The sequence below is a fragment of the Oncorhynchus nerka genome, linkage group LG5, assembly GCF_034236695.1.
Source record: "Oncorhynchus nerka isolate Pitt River linkage group LG5, Oner_Uvic_2.0, whole genome shotgun sequence".
Classification (NCBI taxonomy): Eukaryota; Metazoa; Chordata; class Actinopteri; order Salmoniformes; family Salmonidae; genus Oncorhynchus; species Oncorhynchus nerka.
In genome coordinates this window covers 48,048,440-48,064,280 of record NC_088400.1, presented here as the reverse complement: position 1 = coordinate 48,064,280, position 15,841 = coordinate 48,048,440, and the positions used below count along the sequence as shown (strand labels likewise).

General features: G+C 41.4%; 1 protein-coding gene across 6 annotated transcripts in view; it reads right to left on the bottom strand.

Annotated features, from left to right (window-relative positions):
• Positions 1–72: 72 nt before the first annotated feature.
• Positions 73–15,841, bottom strand: part of ocrl (OCRL inositol polyphosphate-5-phosphatase) — a 39,634-nt gene continuing 23,865 nt past the window's right edge. For 5 of the 6 annotated variants that reach the window (XM_065018704.1, XM_065018705.1, XM_065018703.1 and 2 more), the window contains exons 19-24: positions 11,591–11,614; positions 4,773–4,892; positions 4,447–4,531; positions 3,833–3,960; positions 3,515–3,626; positions 73–3,167 (exon numbers count right to left, since the gene is read on the bottom strand). In XM_065018704.1, coding sequence (XP_064874776.1) covers positions 3,043–3,167; positions 3,515–3,626; positions 3,833–3,960; positions 4,447–4,531; positions 4,773–4,892; positions 11,591–11,614 — 594 coding nt within the window. In that variant the 3' untranslated portion in view covers positions 73–3,042. The remainder of the gene's footprint in view (positions 3,168–3,514; positions 3,627–3,832; positions 3,961–4,446; positions 4,532–4,772; positions 4,893–11,590; positions 11,615–15,841) is intronic. The other variant, XM_065018707.1, reaches the window with a different exon arrangement.

The following is a 15,841-nucleotide window of genomic DNA, read 5'->3' as shown; positions in this document are numbered from 1 at the left end:
GCTGTAATTACTTAAGAGTATCATATGTGAACAATTGGGTATTTCGTAGGAAAAAAGTTCAAACAATGGATGTTCTTTGTACATTATTTTATTTCCGTTAAATAAATTAAAAGTACCACACAAAATATACATTGAAAACAGTTGTGCAAGTCTTCCTTTGCATATGTAGCATTATTACTAGACAGACCATTACGAAACTTGAGGCATGAAGAGGAGCAGAGCGCATAAGCCAACACATGAATACACAGACAGGCGCCAGATGAAGAGAAATAAGGAAACATGAATGTGGATTTCTCTCCCAAATATGACTATTCAGTCCTGGCTATCCCTCCTCAGCTTGGGTTGGCCTTATTTCTGATGTAAAAGCTTTGTGTTGTGAATGAGATGAAAAGACCAGATTTCCTGTTCCTCCTCTTTTGACTCAGAGACAACCGGAAGGACAAATCCATCCAGGGCCAGCCATGGTTCGGCCAAGCTAAGCAAAGCGCTTAAGTCTATGACAACTCTGAGGAACACTAAAAGGCATGCCTGGCCCATTTGAGAAATATACTGTATGGGATGATTGCAGCGAGGCACAGAAATGTACACAAGGCCCACTCCACTCAAACTCATTTCAGGTACAGAGCTAACACTGACATAGAAACCGGTAAGTGCTTTGATTAACGAACTATCAGTGTTATAGCTATAAGATTATGTAACATACTGAAACAAAGGCTTCCGTCTCAGAACGCATTTTCTGGTGTAGCAATGCCTGTTAAACAAGATGACGAAGTACAGGCTTTTCTGGCAAGACGGTCGGTGTGTTAGCTATAATGTTATTTAACCCATTGAAACACTGTTTGAAATGTATTCATTAGCCTGGACCTGTAGTAGGCAAATCAATACTCGATGTCATACCTTAGCATGGATGACAACAATAGAGGGGTTGGCTACACCACATACAGTGTACGGAACCAGGCTAGTCTTGAAGTGTCTGTTGACTAAGCAACAGGCTTTTCTGGCATGATTAGTTGACTGGAGACTTACGCCAGGGCAACAGCTCCGGTGGAAACGGGCGTCATATACCAACCGTGTCACATAACCGGCCTGTAAAGTGCCGGCCAGGAGACATTTTGACATATAACTTCTAAAATGACTGGACAGTGTCAAACACAGGGAGGAAACACTGTTGAAATTGCACAGCATTGGAGTTCCCCATTTCATAACCATAACAAGATCCACGACAGCGTTCGGGGAAAAACATTTCCTTTGTGGCCCAGAAAAGAGAATCTGTCTGGAAAACAGTTTTCGTTTCTCAGGGTGTAATGAACAACTAAATCCTGTTCAACCTGCACTGTAAAAAATGCTTAGTGGCTGAAAAAACTAACAGTGTTTTCCGAAATGGCACCCTTATATAATGCAGTGCTTTGGATCAGAGCTCTGGTCTAAAGTGGAGCACTATAAAAGGGAATAGGCGGCTATTTGGGACACACAGACAGCAAAACAGGACATTATATTGTCTCAATATACTGCGGGAGACAAAGTGACAAAAAATACCCTTGCATGAGCACACAAGCCCAAAACAATGACGCTCTAAATCGGCATGAAGGCAGATAGTGAGGCTGAAGCAAAGAAAGAAAAAAAATGAGGACATGGCAGACATTAAAAACGACTGTACCACCTGCACATACATTTTGAAAACAAGAACACATAGTTTGCACCAGCATAGTAAGAGTTGACAAGCAGAGTCGAACATCGTGGACAATGGGGACAGGAGGACTATTTACAACAGTTAAGACACCGATACCGTAGAGGTGTTTTCTCTCTGATGTTCTGTAGGACTGGTTTCTGGGACTCAGATTAAAAGCCTACTCTTGAACTAAAAAAAATGCATGCTCAATAGAGAATGTTCATCTCTGGGTCTGAAAAACTGGCCCATAAAAATGGCAAATAAATGCAGGCATGATGACTGATCACTCTATTGTGAAGTTAGTGTGACGGGTTCAATGTGCTCTCACTGATATTGAACGACACGTGTTTCAGAACGGCAGAAGCAAAAAGGTGGGTTTGAACAACCACGGGCAGTTAAACAATACGCAAAATGTGGTCTCTTAAAACAATTATGAAGGTGAAATAAACTATAGAAGATGGTGAAAAAAAAGTCATGTAAGAAAAAAAAGAGAGAATAAATAACATTGGTTTAAAGGACAGCCCACTGATCGTTCTAACATCTCCCAATATCACAGAACCCAGACGGGATTTCTCCCCATTGTCATCGTTGTCTTGTAACAACGGAAAATCTTCCTTTATCAGATTTTTCCGAACAAGAAAGGACTCACTCAGTCTCTCTGTGTTCACTAGAATTATTTTGTGCCCAATATCACTGTCTACTGATGGTTTTGAATAGTTCACCCCGAGAGTAGTATCCATCGGATAGCTGCAATTCAAATCTTCTGGACGACCACCTGTGTGGTCCATCTTTAGTGTCATGGACTAACGGATCATCATTATCTTAGTATCTATGGGTTCGTACGTACATACATACATACATAATACATTACACACATACATACACACATATTGTATTCAGGTATAGGGAGTCATTTTGGCATGGAACATGTTATATGAAGCATGGGGGTCTTGGGGGTTGCCTTGGGGGGGGGTGAATCCATAGAAAGGGCATTCAGGTCTCCTGGTACAGCAAAAAGTGCAGAGAGGCATCAGTCAGTTCACTGTCACTCCGACACCTAATCTGCAGCTACACTATGAGCAGAGGTGAAAACTATGGTGATGGTTGTGAGTGACTGAAGCACAGAACTACAAAGGCTGGGGCAATTGGTAAGAGCCTGTGATAAAAGAGAGGGTCCCATATAACTACACTGTTTGTTCTCCCACTACAGGATCCAACACACTTCCCCTAAGGGCCAGGGGGCGTCAGGGGAGTCACACCATGGTGGTCCCCCACACACACGCCTTGTGTGCACCAAAACTCCACTCTTATAACAGTTATCAAAAGGTCCAGCCTGGAGGATGTCTGAGCCCTAACCCCTGACTCTTAACCCCTCACTCGTCGTCCCCTCCCGTGAGGAAGCCCAGCATGAAGATGACGGCTCTCTGTCGGTCCTGCGGGGTCTGTCGGCCCACCATTTTGGGCGGGGGCCGGATGAGCAAGCTGGCAAAGAGGGTAGCTGGCATGGGGCACAGTGGAGGAGAGAGAGGTAGATGTTAGAAACAGGAGTTTGGATCCGTTTCCTTTCAATTCAGTGAATTCCAGTTCCTGAATATTTTTTTTCAATTCTAAACTTGAGAATTTCATTTCCAGAATTGAAGTGGTATTGACCCTGAATTTGGGTTGTGTTCAGTAAAGAGGATACATGTTGAAATGGAGTCAAGTGGGGACAAACTATTCTACCTGAACATGTCCAATAGGAACACTGATTTTTGCATTATGTTGTTAAATGTTTTCCTACATTGAACCCTAGTGAACTCAACCTCAGAAAGCGAATGTGAGAGAATGTGGCCATGGGGAACTGACCTATGAGGTTGGCAGTGAGGTTGTTGTTGTGGGCGTATTTCAGCAGCTCCTTGAGGAAGGCCATCAGGTAGCGGAACACGTTGCGGTGAGCCCGGGGCAGCTGGGAGATCAACTGTCAAAACAGCCCAGAAAAAAGACAAATGAGAACCCTAACCAGACCCTTCTAGAACATAGATGACAAACTATGTCTCATGGTGTGCAATGACCATATGAGCTTTTAACGATTCAATAGAAGTCAATGACTCCTACTTGTATCCATTACGATTCATATGGTATCAAACACATACATTTTTATGTGGAAATATGTACACAATGCACCTGTTTGCAGAGGCGGCTGTCGTGGGAGCAGTCCAGGCTGCGCTGGTAGAGCTCGTAACACACCACTGGCTCAGGCAGAGCTTCCAGAAATATCAGCAGGGCCTCGGCCACAGAGTGGTTACAACCAGCTGACACACACAGTCGGGGAATAACACACAGATTTGGGGCCCGAGGGTCAGTGTGCGTGTTTGAACCACATTGCTGTGCAGAATCACCCTCGAAATGGTTACCCATTATGTGATGAAGAATAGCAATCTTGTGCCTCTCTTTGCTCAAACTGATCCTCTCAAACACACTGGTTGTGTGTGTGTGCGCACGTATGGGCAGGAACACGGATGATAGGGAGAATTGCACACCATAAAAAACCCAAAAACCACACACATCATTTTTCATTCACATGGCAAATCTACGTAGCATATGTCATGAATGTAGCATCTCCTAATACTACCACCCCATGCACCTTGGCAGCAGTCTGTGTATAGCAGCTGCTTTATCACAGTGACCCATATAGCTGTGTGGCATCTCAGTCACAGTCTCCCGTTACAGGGCTGGGCCTACTAGTGGATCTGGGCCAAAGGGTTTGGAATGACTTGGGACATATGAGCAAAGGATACGGATGGAGTCAGGAATGCTGGTGTCCAGGCAATCAATGATACTCTGCAGCTCCTCCTGCAGGCCCGGAGTCTGGAACAGGTCCTCCTGGAATAATGGTAAGGAGTTTACAGCCATTTTGTTTTTCCTTGGAATAAGGGTAGGTTAGAAGACAATTTAGAGGCTGAGACGCTAAGTCTAGAATAGTGCTTGGAAAGGTTAGCCTGGAATACAAAAACAAAATGTTGTGCTGTTTCGCTCCGTCCAAACAGAATCATTGACGTGACAATAGTGAAATGGAGCGATATTCCGTTTGGATTCCAGACGGAATCCCTTACTATCCTCTCACCTGTTGGCAGGACTTGGTAAAGAGGTGGTTCACCAGCAGCCACACCTCCTTGGGGATTTTTAAAGGCTTGTCCTCCGTGCCAGCACTGTCCACCATAAGGAAGCTCATCTTGGACTTCTCCTGAAGTAACACACACAACCACAAGATGTCAGAAACATAGATAATATACTGAGAGAACACCACAAGATGTCAGAAACATAGATACTATACTGAGAGAACACCACAAGATGTCAGAAACATAGATACTATACTGAGAGAACACCACAAGATGTCAGAAACATAGATAATATACTGAGAGAACACCACAAGATGTCCGAAACATAGATACTATACTGAGAGAACACCACAAGATGTCAGAAACATAGATAATATACTGAGAGCCCCCCGCTAGATGTCAGAAACATATATACTATACTGAGAGAACACCATAAGATGTCAGAAACATAGATAATATACTGAGAGAACACCACAAGATGTCAGAAACATAGATACTATACTGAGAGAACACCACAAGATGTCAGAAACATAGATACTATACTGAGAGAACACCACAAGATGTCAGAAACATAGATAATATACTGAGAGCCCCCCGCTAGATGTCAGAAACATATATACTATACTGAGAGAACACCATAAGATGTCAGAAACCTATATACTATACTGAGAGAACACCATAAGATGTCAGAAACATATATACTATACTGAGAGAACACCACAAGATGTCAGAAACATATATACTATACTGAGAGAACACCATAAGATGTCAGAAACATATATACTATACTGAGAGAACATCATAAGATGTCAGAAACATAGATAATATACTGAGAGAACATCACAAGATGTCAGAAACATAGATAATATACTGAGAACACCACAAGATGTCAGAAACATAAATACTAGACCGAGAGAACACACACAACCACAGCATGTCAATGTCATACTATACCATAATGACAACACACACACCCACAGTATATTGAAGAAAATAGTTGGCATTTCAGCGCAACTTTCAGGCCAAAAAAGACTGGTCGTCAGAGCATAAGCATACCAGATTCTGACACAAAGTCTCTGTTAGTAATGTGACTGAAACCAGCTTTACCCGGTCGATTCATAAACTTATGAACTGCTTAATTCCCTAGGGAGGATTTGGTTAGATTCATCCTTAGACATTTTAAAAGTATCCCATTTATCAAAATGTTGATTCCATTCCAAAGATGATCCCACATGGCACATTGCCTGCCATTATAGGTATAGGGAACATAGAGCGGATTAACGCAAGGGTTGGATGTCGGGTCGGCTTGTAGGAGAGCCATCTGACTGGAAGCGGATCACATTGTTTTGTGTCTAGCTGCAAATGGATCCCTGAGAACTAGGGAGAGTCGGGCCAAAAATAACCACTGGCGATGGGGGGGTCACACACACACGAATGGGACACAGTGATAGCCTACAGAGCCATATACAACATCAAGAGCTAGAGAGCCTCTCAAAGTGTTACTGTTAAGCGTCTAGGAGTGCAGCTTCTACAAGAGATGTAGCCTAGGCTATGGTTAGATGACCAGAAATAAAGGCTTTTACAGAACTCAAATACATCAGGCCCTGGATGTTGATTTGGGGGGGGGCTTTTTCCACTGGTGCTACCAATTTTTTCAGTTGATGGCACCAGCAATTGATTTGGTCGCACCAATTGTTTTACCTGACCAGTGTCCCATAATGTACCTTCATTCCATAGAACCAGGCTAAAAGACGAGCCATCTTTTAACGACGCCAGGACAGCGGAGTCAATCACCACCTTCCGGAGACACCTGAAACCCCACCTCTTTCAGGAATACCTAGGATAGGATAAAGTAATCCTTCTCACCCTCCCCCCCCTTAAAAGATTTAGATGCACTATTGTAAAGTGGCTGTTCCACTGGATGTCTTAAGGTGAATGCACCAATTTGTAAGTCGCTCTGGATAAGAGCGTCTGCTAAATGACTTAAATGTAATGTAAATGTTTTAAAGTAACATGCCATTGCAGGGCTCGACATTCTGGTCAGTGACAACTGAATGCTACTGGCCTGAATGAAAAGAACACTGGCCTGGGAAAGCAGATGCTCACATTACTTAAATGTTATATTTCATTTGAGGGCTGAGCAAATACCCTATTTCTCGGGATACCCAGACTCCTTGCTCCATCCAAACGCTATGCCACACCACGGACGTTAGTTTCTTCACCGTAATTAGTCTGGATCGGAGTACCTCCCCAAGCCTTTACCGAATGCGAACACATTCGGGGCCATCTTATTGGTACAGACACCGATGGGTTGGGCCAGAGACCGAACACACATGGGTAAACTGGCAGTTTGACAATTCCTCATTGGATCTGACACGAAGATTGGAAAGGAGACGATCCAATTGCTGATGACTTTGTTTTGTACAAACACCCCTCGTCACCACAAACGACTTCAATAACGGCGCAATCACAAAAAGGGTGTTTTTGTTAGAGATTTTTAAGTCACTCCACAGTTCAAGAGCCCTTTTTATATTTTGGTAAATTCTGTTTTATTTTTCTAGGTTTCTGGTTTTCACTCTCAAAATCACACTATCAAAAAAGTACAAAAACTGGATGTTCTAAATTAACAAAAACGCTTAAACCACATCAGGAGACCAATTTTGAGGTCAGGAAACAAAAAATAATAATAATAACTTGTAAATAATTGGAGGGATTATTAGGTGGCCATGATGGTATGAGGGCCATATTGGGAATTTAGCCAGGAAACCGGGGTTCACACCCCTACTCTTACGATAAGTGCCATGGGACCTTTAGTGACCACAGAGAGTCAGGACACCCATTTAAAGTCCCATCCGAAAGAGAGCACCCTACACAGGGTAATGTCCACAACCACTGCCCTGGGGCATTGGGATGTTATTTTAGACCAGAGGAAAGAGTGCCTCTTAATGACCTTCCAACACCACTTCCAGCAGCATCTGGTCTCCCACCTAGTGACCGACCAGGGCCAACCCTGCTTAGCTTCAAAAGAAAGCCAGACGTGGGAAGCAGGGCAGTATGCTGCTGGCCCACCATAACATGTTAACTAGCTAGCTAACTTAGCTGGTCCATTGTTGCCTATGCGAGGACGTTAGGCTAGCAAGCATTTTTAGCTAGGTAGCCTATGACAACAAAAACTAAAATCCATAGACCGTTTTGCCAACATGAAAGAGGATGGCATTGGCGTTCAACTTGTCTACAAGTAGGGTGAGTTCAAAAAATGTTTTACTTGGGCATGCGCACACACACAAATAAACACAGAAATCAGTTCCATGGACAGCCACATTACATTTAGCAACATTGATTGGACTAAATAGTTTTTGATATCTTTTAAGTTAGTTTTCACTGTATTAAAGCCTAGTTGATTTGATGATTTTTAAGTGTAAATGGTGCTGGAATAGCAGAGGCAGGGCTCCTGTTGTCTTTGTGCTGACCTGTAGTAACTCCATGGTTCTAAATCAGTAGTTGTTCAGTAACCTGTAGGAAACATTAACTTGCTGGACCATGCTGCAGGTCATATAACTGTCTGTTACATCTAATATTTGCTTTGTGGACTTCACCGGACAGATGTTGCTCTCCAGTTTTGTCATGAAACAAACGACTGTGTAGTTGAATTTATTCCACCTCTGTGCGACTTGTCTTTTTTTTGTCTCGGTCTTATTCTACTGTATATCACAGTGGCGTATGAATTAATGGATTATAAAGCATGCAACGCAATTATCATAGGTTGTAATACAGCTTTTATTACCGTCTTGGCTTGACCAGTGATTTATCCCACGCACCACTACTGGTAGTTCCTGAGTTAATTAGCAACTAACATCCCATCATGCTTAGGGTCATGTATAAAAATGCCCAGTTGCACATTATTTTGCCTACCATGGTTAGAAGGATCTCAGTGACTTCGAAGAGGGGTCTCAAAAGGAGCATAGGGGGTTTAAAGGATGTGTGTGTGTCTCAGTCACCAGATCCCAACTCAATTGAACACTTACGGGAGATTCTGGAGTGGCGACTGAGACATCGTTTTCCACCAATTATGGAATTTATTGTAGAATAATGGTGTTGAATCCCTCCAATAGGGTTCCAGACACTTGCAGAATATATGCCAAGGCACATTGACGTTGTTCTGGTGGCTTGCAGTAGGGCCCAACGCCCTATTAAAACACTATGTTGGTGTTTCCTTTATTTTGGCAGTTACATATTTATGGTGCCATCTGTAGTGGGTTTAGCCATGCAGTGATTCAGTTTCACTGGCCGGTGAGCTGCTCAGATACGGAAGGTGAAGATGGGATTAACATCAGGCTTTATATGGGTGAAGTTGATGCTGCTTAACTGAGCACAGGCCCCCTCTGCTTCTCCCTAAACTCTCATTAGCCTTAATCATGTGTGTGAAGGCCTGTGCACTGTAGGGTGACCTGCTGTGAAATGAGCTTGGGTGTGCGGAAAAAGAACTGTATGTGTGTGGAGGGACGGTTGTGATGCGTGTGTACTGCGGTGGTACATGTGGTGTCACTTCTATGATCACACACGCACGCAAGTGTGAAAACCAGGCTCCTCTCTTGTAGGGCTGGGCGATATATCGAATACATTTGAATTCATCAAATTAATATGTTTTTGCGCGATATTCTAAATGCCTGTATCGCTCCTTCTTTGCACCTTACCATTTACACTAGAGATCTAAATATAATGACAAGATGCTCATGACTCCAGCCTAACAATAGGAGTCGGGAAGGCAGGCGACAAGCTTAGGTCCAAAATAAAACCATAGAAACGCATTGGACAGATTTTAACGAGAGCAAAACCTCTCGCTTCGCCTCTTCCTCTGTTCACACACACACAAGCCCCTGAAACTAAAATCAACAAAGTTGAGAGATCACTTCTTCCTCTCTATTTGCATTTGAGGTTTGGTCCAACAGAATCGGTCATATGGACACCCAAACACATTGAGACATTTTACTGTAATAGTAGAAGTTAACCTATCTAACAATATCCTTTATATGTCTCAACGACTCAGCTGTCTAGTCTTTTATAAAATGTCCAATAAGCATAAAATACAGCTTTATTAGGAATTGGCCACTTATTATCATTCGGAGAAATACGGTAGGTTACTTGATTTCAACATCTGAACAAAGTGAAGAGGCTGGCATGCTGTTCAAACAGTTGGAGACGCATAGAAGGTAGTCTTCATAACAATTCAACTGTTCTGCCGTGTTAGCTACAAAACATATCCAAGTTGGCCAAACTTGAAATATAAAGATTAGCTGGCTACACTAGCATGTGGGCTTGTGCTTGTACAGAGATTGCTGTGGAGACCTGTGTTCATTTTCTCTAATGCCTGCTACAATAAATTGGTCATTATTAGTGAATGTGCATTGTGAATGGTTCTGGTTAAATGTATAACGAGGGCATTTTCATAGACTTGAAAGCCATATCAAGAGACGTTGGCAAAAAAGCAGGATAAACTATTTAGAATAAATAATTACATTATCAGTGGGGCTTTAAACCTAATTTCACACGCCCTGAATTCATTAGATTATTGCTGACTGTTTGAAATGCAATGTATTTGACATTTAACTGTACAACAAAGCTTAGAGAAAATGTTTGTTTTTTTTTTAAACAAATTTAATAGAGATGTATTTGAAGAAAAAAAACAATATATGATTTTTAGGACATATTGCCCTGCTCTACTCTCTGGTCTATCACTGCCTTAGGTTTATCAATCTCAACCAGTGTTTGCATAATTTGAAATATTTAAAGCATATTATATGCACATTTCATGACGGTCTTATGCGGAACACCAATATCTCAGATTGAAGACTAGTACAGCTAGTAGTGCTGAGAGATTAGGTCTTTAGGTCAATTATATATATTTTTTTTTAATAACTTTATTTTTTTTTGCGATTTCAAATATTTTTGTAGACATTAAATGCAATATGCATTATGTGGGTTGAATGCTGTAACAGAGAGTAAAAAGTCCTATGATGGTAGTGACTGCCCATTACTGCTTATCACTTATTAACCACAATTTATTCACATTACTTCAATCGAATATTTCAGTTGTGTATATTACATTTGTTTTTGGCCTAGTTGATGACTTTATTATTTCATTTCAAGTGATCATAAAACGCCCTACTATATATATATATATATATATATATCACACAGTTGGGGCTTGATCGGATTTCTCTCTAGAGAACCTGCACATGGCGCCCACAGCAAAAAAGGAATTCAAATAATTGAACCAACAACAGTCAATGAGTTGTTTTAAAAAACGGAAAAATATCACAATTCAACTAATTGCTCAGCACTTACAGCTAGTACTGCTATGGCAGAGACGGACATGCAACCCCTGCGTCTAGAGCTGTAGTAAATTAAGCCTTTAGTATTGGATCCCAAAACAGAATATTTGATCATGGTCCTGTCTGAACCAATGTCCTTCCCTAATTCAGAACATGAGGTACTGTATATTTGGTTAATCTAAAGGTGTTTTTATGTCAAATCTAGAAAGCAACATTACTAGACTAGAACCTGGGTTGCCTATTCCGCTGACCAACAGCGGGGCAACAGACTAGCCTTATACCCTGACTACACAGCTCGCGTCGCATGAGCGAGCGTTGCAAAATAAATGTAGAAATCTATGTTATTCAATTATTGCATCCACACTGCTTGTGTCTGCATTGCCAAGGGCTAAAATAGAAGTCAGTTCTATTTCCATAGTGGGACACCATAGAAATAGAAGGATTCTAATCATTATATATTTCTATAAATGGGCACACCATGTTGAATTTACCTTTTCCATGTAGCTGTCCTCTCCCTGAGCACCCAGCAGCCACCAGCACAGCAGTGAAGAGTTGGAAAGGAATGATCAACGCAATGAGGAAAGAGAAATAGAGAACAGAGAAGATACTGTAGATAGGACATAAAGCGTAACCACAGAGGAGTAAGGGAGTAAGATAATGACATGCTGTTTGAAATGTGCAATCTGTAGGTTACTTTGTTTTTTTAAAGTATTGTCCCAGGCCGGCAGGATTGGGGGAAAGGGTCTTTGAGAGTGTATCGAGCACTGATTGGCCTAAATTGAGTTTTGTTTTGTGTGTGTTTTTGTTTGAGCATTGACTCCTTGAGCATTACAGGGTTTTAAGAAGTTACAGATTGCACCTTTAAAAATGAATGATTTCACCCAAAAGTAATCCATGCAAAGAATGACAGTAGAAAAGTAACAGTGGAAGCAAGAGATCACTTGAAATGCAATGGATCATATAAACATAGCATACTAATCTAACACTAGTGGCCAAGGTGGATATAGATAGAAATGCATGGACAGGCTATCCCTAGACTTTTAGTCAATGATCCCAGCATTTCAGGAAAGCCCTTCTGAAATTTGTACACACCATGTGCCACTTCCTTATTCCCTTGGAGATTCTAAACAATGGCACAGGTTGAAACATTCTCGCTGCACTCGACAGACTGTGGAGATTAGGGCTGTGGCGGTCACTAAATTTTGTCAGCCGGTGATGTCAAGCAAATAACTGTTGGTCTCATGGCAATTGACCGTTAATTAAAATACACACGTGGAAGCCAGGAAAAGCTACATGCAGACCTTTGGAACATCTACAATTTAAAAGTCTATATTGGAAGAATTGTCCACATTGACTTTTCATCAGCAAACAAGATGTGTAGGCCTACCGAACAGCAAAAGCACTAGCTTATGTCAATCTACTATCCCCATAGTACAATAGTCAACCTATTCTATTCTGTGCGAGAAATAAATATTCCAAAACAGTCTGGAACAGTTGTGGGATGCAATAGATCCCAAATGAATACAACCACTAATATCCCAAAAACTTTTTCTTGCAATTTTGGCTGACAAAATAGAGCAGAACATTTAGCTTAAAATGTTGATAAATTAGGCTATTTCTTCACATTATAAGCGCAGCAATGTGCACATTGCAGTAGGCTATAAGTGCAAATGTTTTATTAAACAGGAAAACACCATTATTAAAAGTGACCGAAATTGTGATTATGCATGTAATGCTTTTATTATAAAATGATCTTCCCCAAACTTGAAACTCACGCGCTGCTTATGTATGCCAGTTAGGCTCTACACCCCTTGTAAAGCGGATTAATGTGCTTCATTTTAAGAAGTTATTTGGCGACTTTAGTTATGATACAAACCTTAGCAAAACATATAAACTATGGGCTAGGTTACATGAGGTGTCCGACTAAGATTAGAAAATGTTTTTGTTTTTTAAAGGCATTGTTTCTTATGCTGGGCAACATTCACAGGTGATAATATATAATTCAGGCTAATATTGTCACCCATCAGACTATTCTTAATTGAATCTCGTCTTTACATTTACTAAATAATATGTGTGTGAAATTTGTTTTGATTTAGAATGGACCATTATCATGCACCTGTATTGAAATAGGGGCAGTGTGAAAAAATACATGCCATCTATGCACTTAAATAGCGAATGGAGGACACTTTTCCTGTGGTTCATTTTCATGCCAGCCAGGTAGGCTGTACTCCTGTTGTAAAATATAAGCAATGTGCTTAATATTATGAAAGTTGAGAAATAAATATAGTAGGCCTAGCCTATAGAAAGCTGATGGGATCCTCCTCTTTTTAGTAGAGACCATCACTGTTTTCTCGTACAATTGCAAAGCCAATAGAAATGTTGCGCAACATGAGCTCTCATGTGGAATTTGACTGCCTTCATGACCGCTGGTGTGGCGGTAATACGGTCACCGCAACAGCCATAATGGAGACTCTTACAATCCCTTAAAGGAGTGGACAAACAGGCCTTCACGTGTCCCTGCCAGATATCACTTTCTGAACAGGCTTTTTGAACAAATAAAGGAGGGGCCAATGGAGGACGATCGAGAGCAAATCTATGTGCTCTTCAACACCAACCTTTGAGGCCTGCTGCAGTGTTGGCTGCTTTTCATGTCTTACCCGTTTAGATGGTTTAGGGTTAGGGAAAACAACTTTAGCAGAATCTCTTTGCCAAAAGTGTCATTAAGAAAAAACAACTTCCTGCCATTGCTGCCTTCAGTTCCTTCAATGACTGAAGTACTGTATATAAAAAAAATAAGCTGTTGCATTGCTGTGTTGTCATCTTAGGTCTCTCTTTATGTAGTGCTGTGGTGTCTCTCTTCGTGATGTGTGTTTTGTCCTATATTTTCAATCCAAACACCAGTCCCCGCAGGAGGCCTTTTGACTTTTGGTAGGCCACCATTGTAAATAACAATTGGTTCTTAACTGACTTGGCTAGTTAAATAAAGGGAAAACAAAAAATAACAATATTTAAAAATACACACAGTACCAGTCAAAAGTTTGGACACACCTACTCATTCAAGGGTTTTTCTTTATTTTTACTATTTTCTACATTGTAGAATAATAGTGAGGACATCAAAATTATGAAATAACACATATGGAATCATGTAGTAACCAAAAAAGGGTCATATAACATTTTAGATTCTTAAAAGTAGTCACCTTTGCACACTCTTGGCATTCTCTCAAACGTTTGAGCTAATCATTTGGGTTGTGACAAGGTAGGACTGGTATACAGAAGACAGTCCTATTTGGTGAAAGACCAAGTCCATGTTATGGCAAGAAGAGCTCAAATAAGCAAAGAGAAACGACAGTCCATCATTACTTTAAAGACATGAAGGGCAGTCAGAGGAACATTTCAAGAACTTTGAAAGTTTCTTCAAGTGCAGTCGCAAAAACCATCAAGCGCTATGATGAAACCGGCTCTCATGAAGACCGCCACAGGAATAGAAGACCCAGAGTTACAGTTGAAGTTGGAAGTTTACATACACCTTAGCCAAATAAACTGAGTTTAAATGTTTCACAATTCCTGACATTTATTCCCAGTAAAAATGTCCTGTCTTAGGCCAGTTAGGATCACCACTTTATTTGAAGAATGAGAAATGTCAGAATAATAGTAGGGAAAACTATTTATTTCAGATTTTATTTCTTTCATCACATTCCCAGTGGGTCAGAAGCTTACATTCACTCAATTAGTATTTAGTAGCACTGCCTTTAAATTGTTTAACTTGGGTCAAACGTTTCGGGTAGCCTTCCACAAGCTCCCAGTGGAAGCTTTTTGGTTGCTAAGTTGGGTGAATTTTGGTCCATTCCTCCTGACAGAGCTGCTGTAACTGAGTAAGGTTTGTAGACCTCCTTGCTCGCACACGCTTTTTCAGTTCTGCTCACAAATGTTCTATGGGATTGAGGTCAGGGCTTTGTGATGGCCACTCTAATACCTTGACTTTGTTGTCCTTAAGTCATTTTGCCACAACTTTGGAAGTATGCTTGGCGTCATTGTCCATTTGGAAGACCCATTTGCGACCAAGCTTTAACTCCCTGACTGATGTCTTGAGATGTTGCTTCAATATATCCACATCATTTTCCTCCCCCGTGATCCCATCAATTTTGTGAAGTGCACCAGTCCCTCCTGCAGCAAAGCACCCCCACAACATGATGCTGCCACCCCCAAGCTTCACGGTTGGGATGGGTGTTCTTCGGCTTGAAAGCCTCCCCCTTTTTCCTCAAAACGTAACGATGCCCATTACAGTTCTATTTTTGTTTCATCAGACCAGAGGATATTCCAAAAGGTACAATCTTTGTCCCCATGTGTAGTTGCAAACCGAAGTCTGGCTTTTTTAGAATTCAAGGCACACTTAACCAGCATGGCTACCACAGCACTCTGCAGCGATACGCCATCCCATCTGGTTTGTGCTTAGTGGGACTATTATTTGTTTTTCAACAGGACAATGACCCAACACATCTCCGGGCTGTGTAAGAGCTATATGACCAAGAAGGAGAGTGATTGAGTGCTGCATCAGATGACCTGGCCTCCACAATCACCTGACCTCAACCCAATTGAGATGGTTTGGGATGGACCGCAGAGTGAAGGAAAAACAGCCAACAAGTGCTCGGCATATGTGGGAACTCCTTCAAGACTGTTGGAAAAGCATTCCTCATGAAGCTGGTTGAGAGAATGCCAAGAGTGCGCAAAGCTGTCATCAAGGC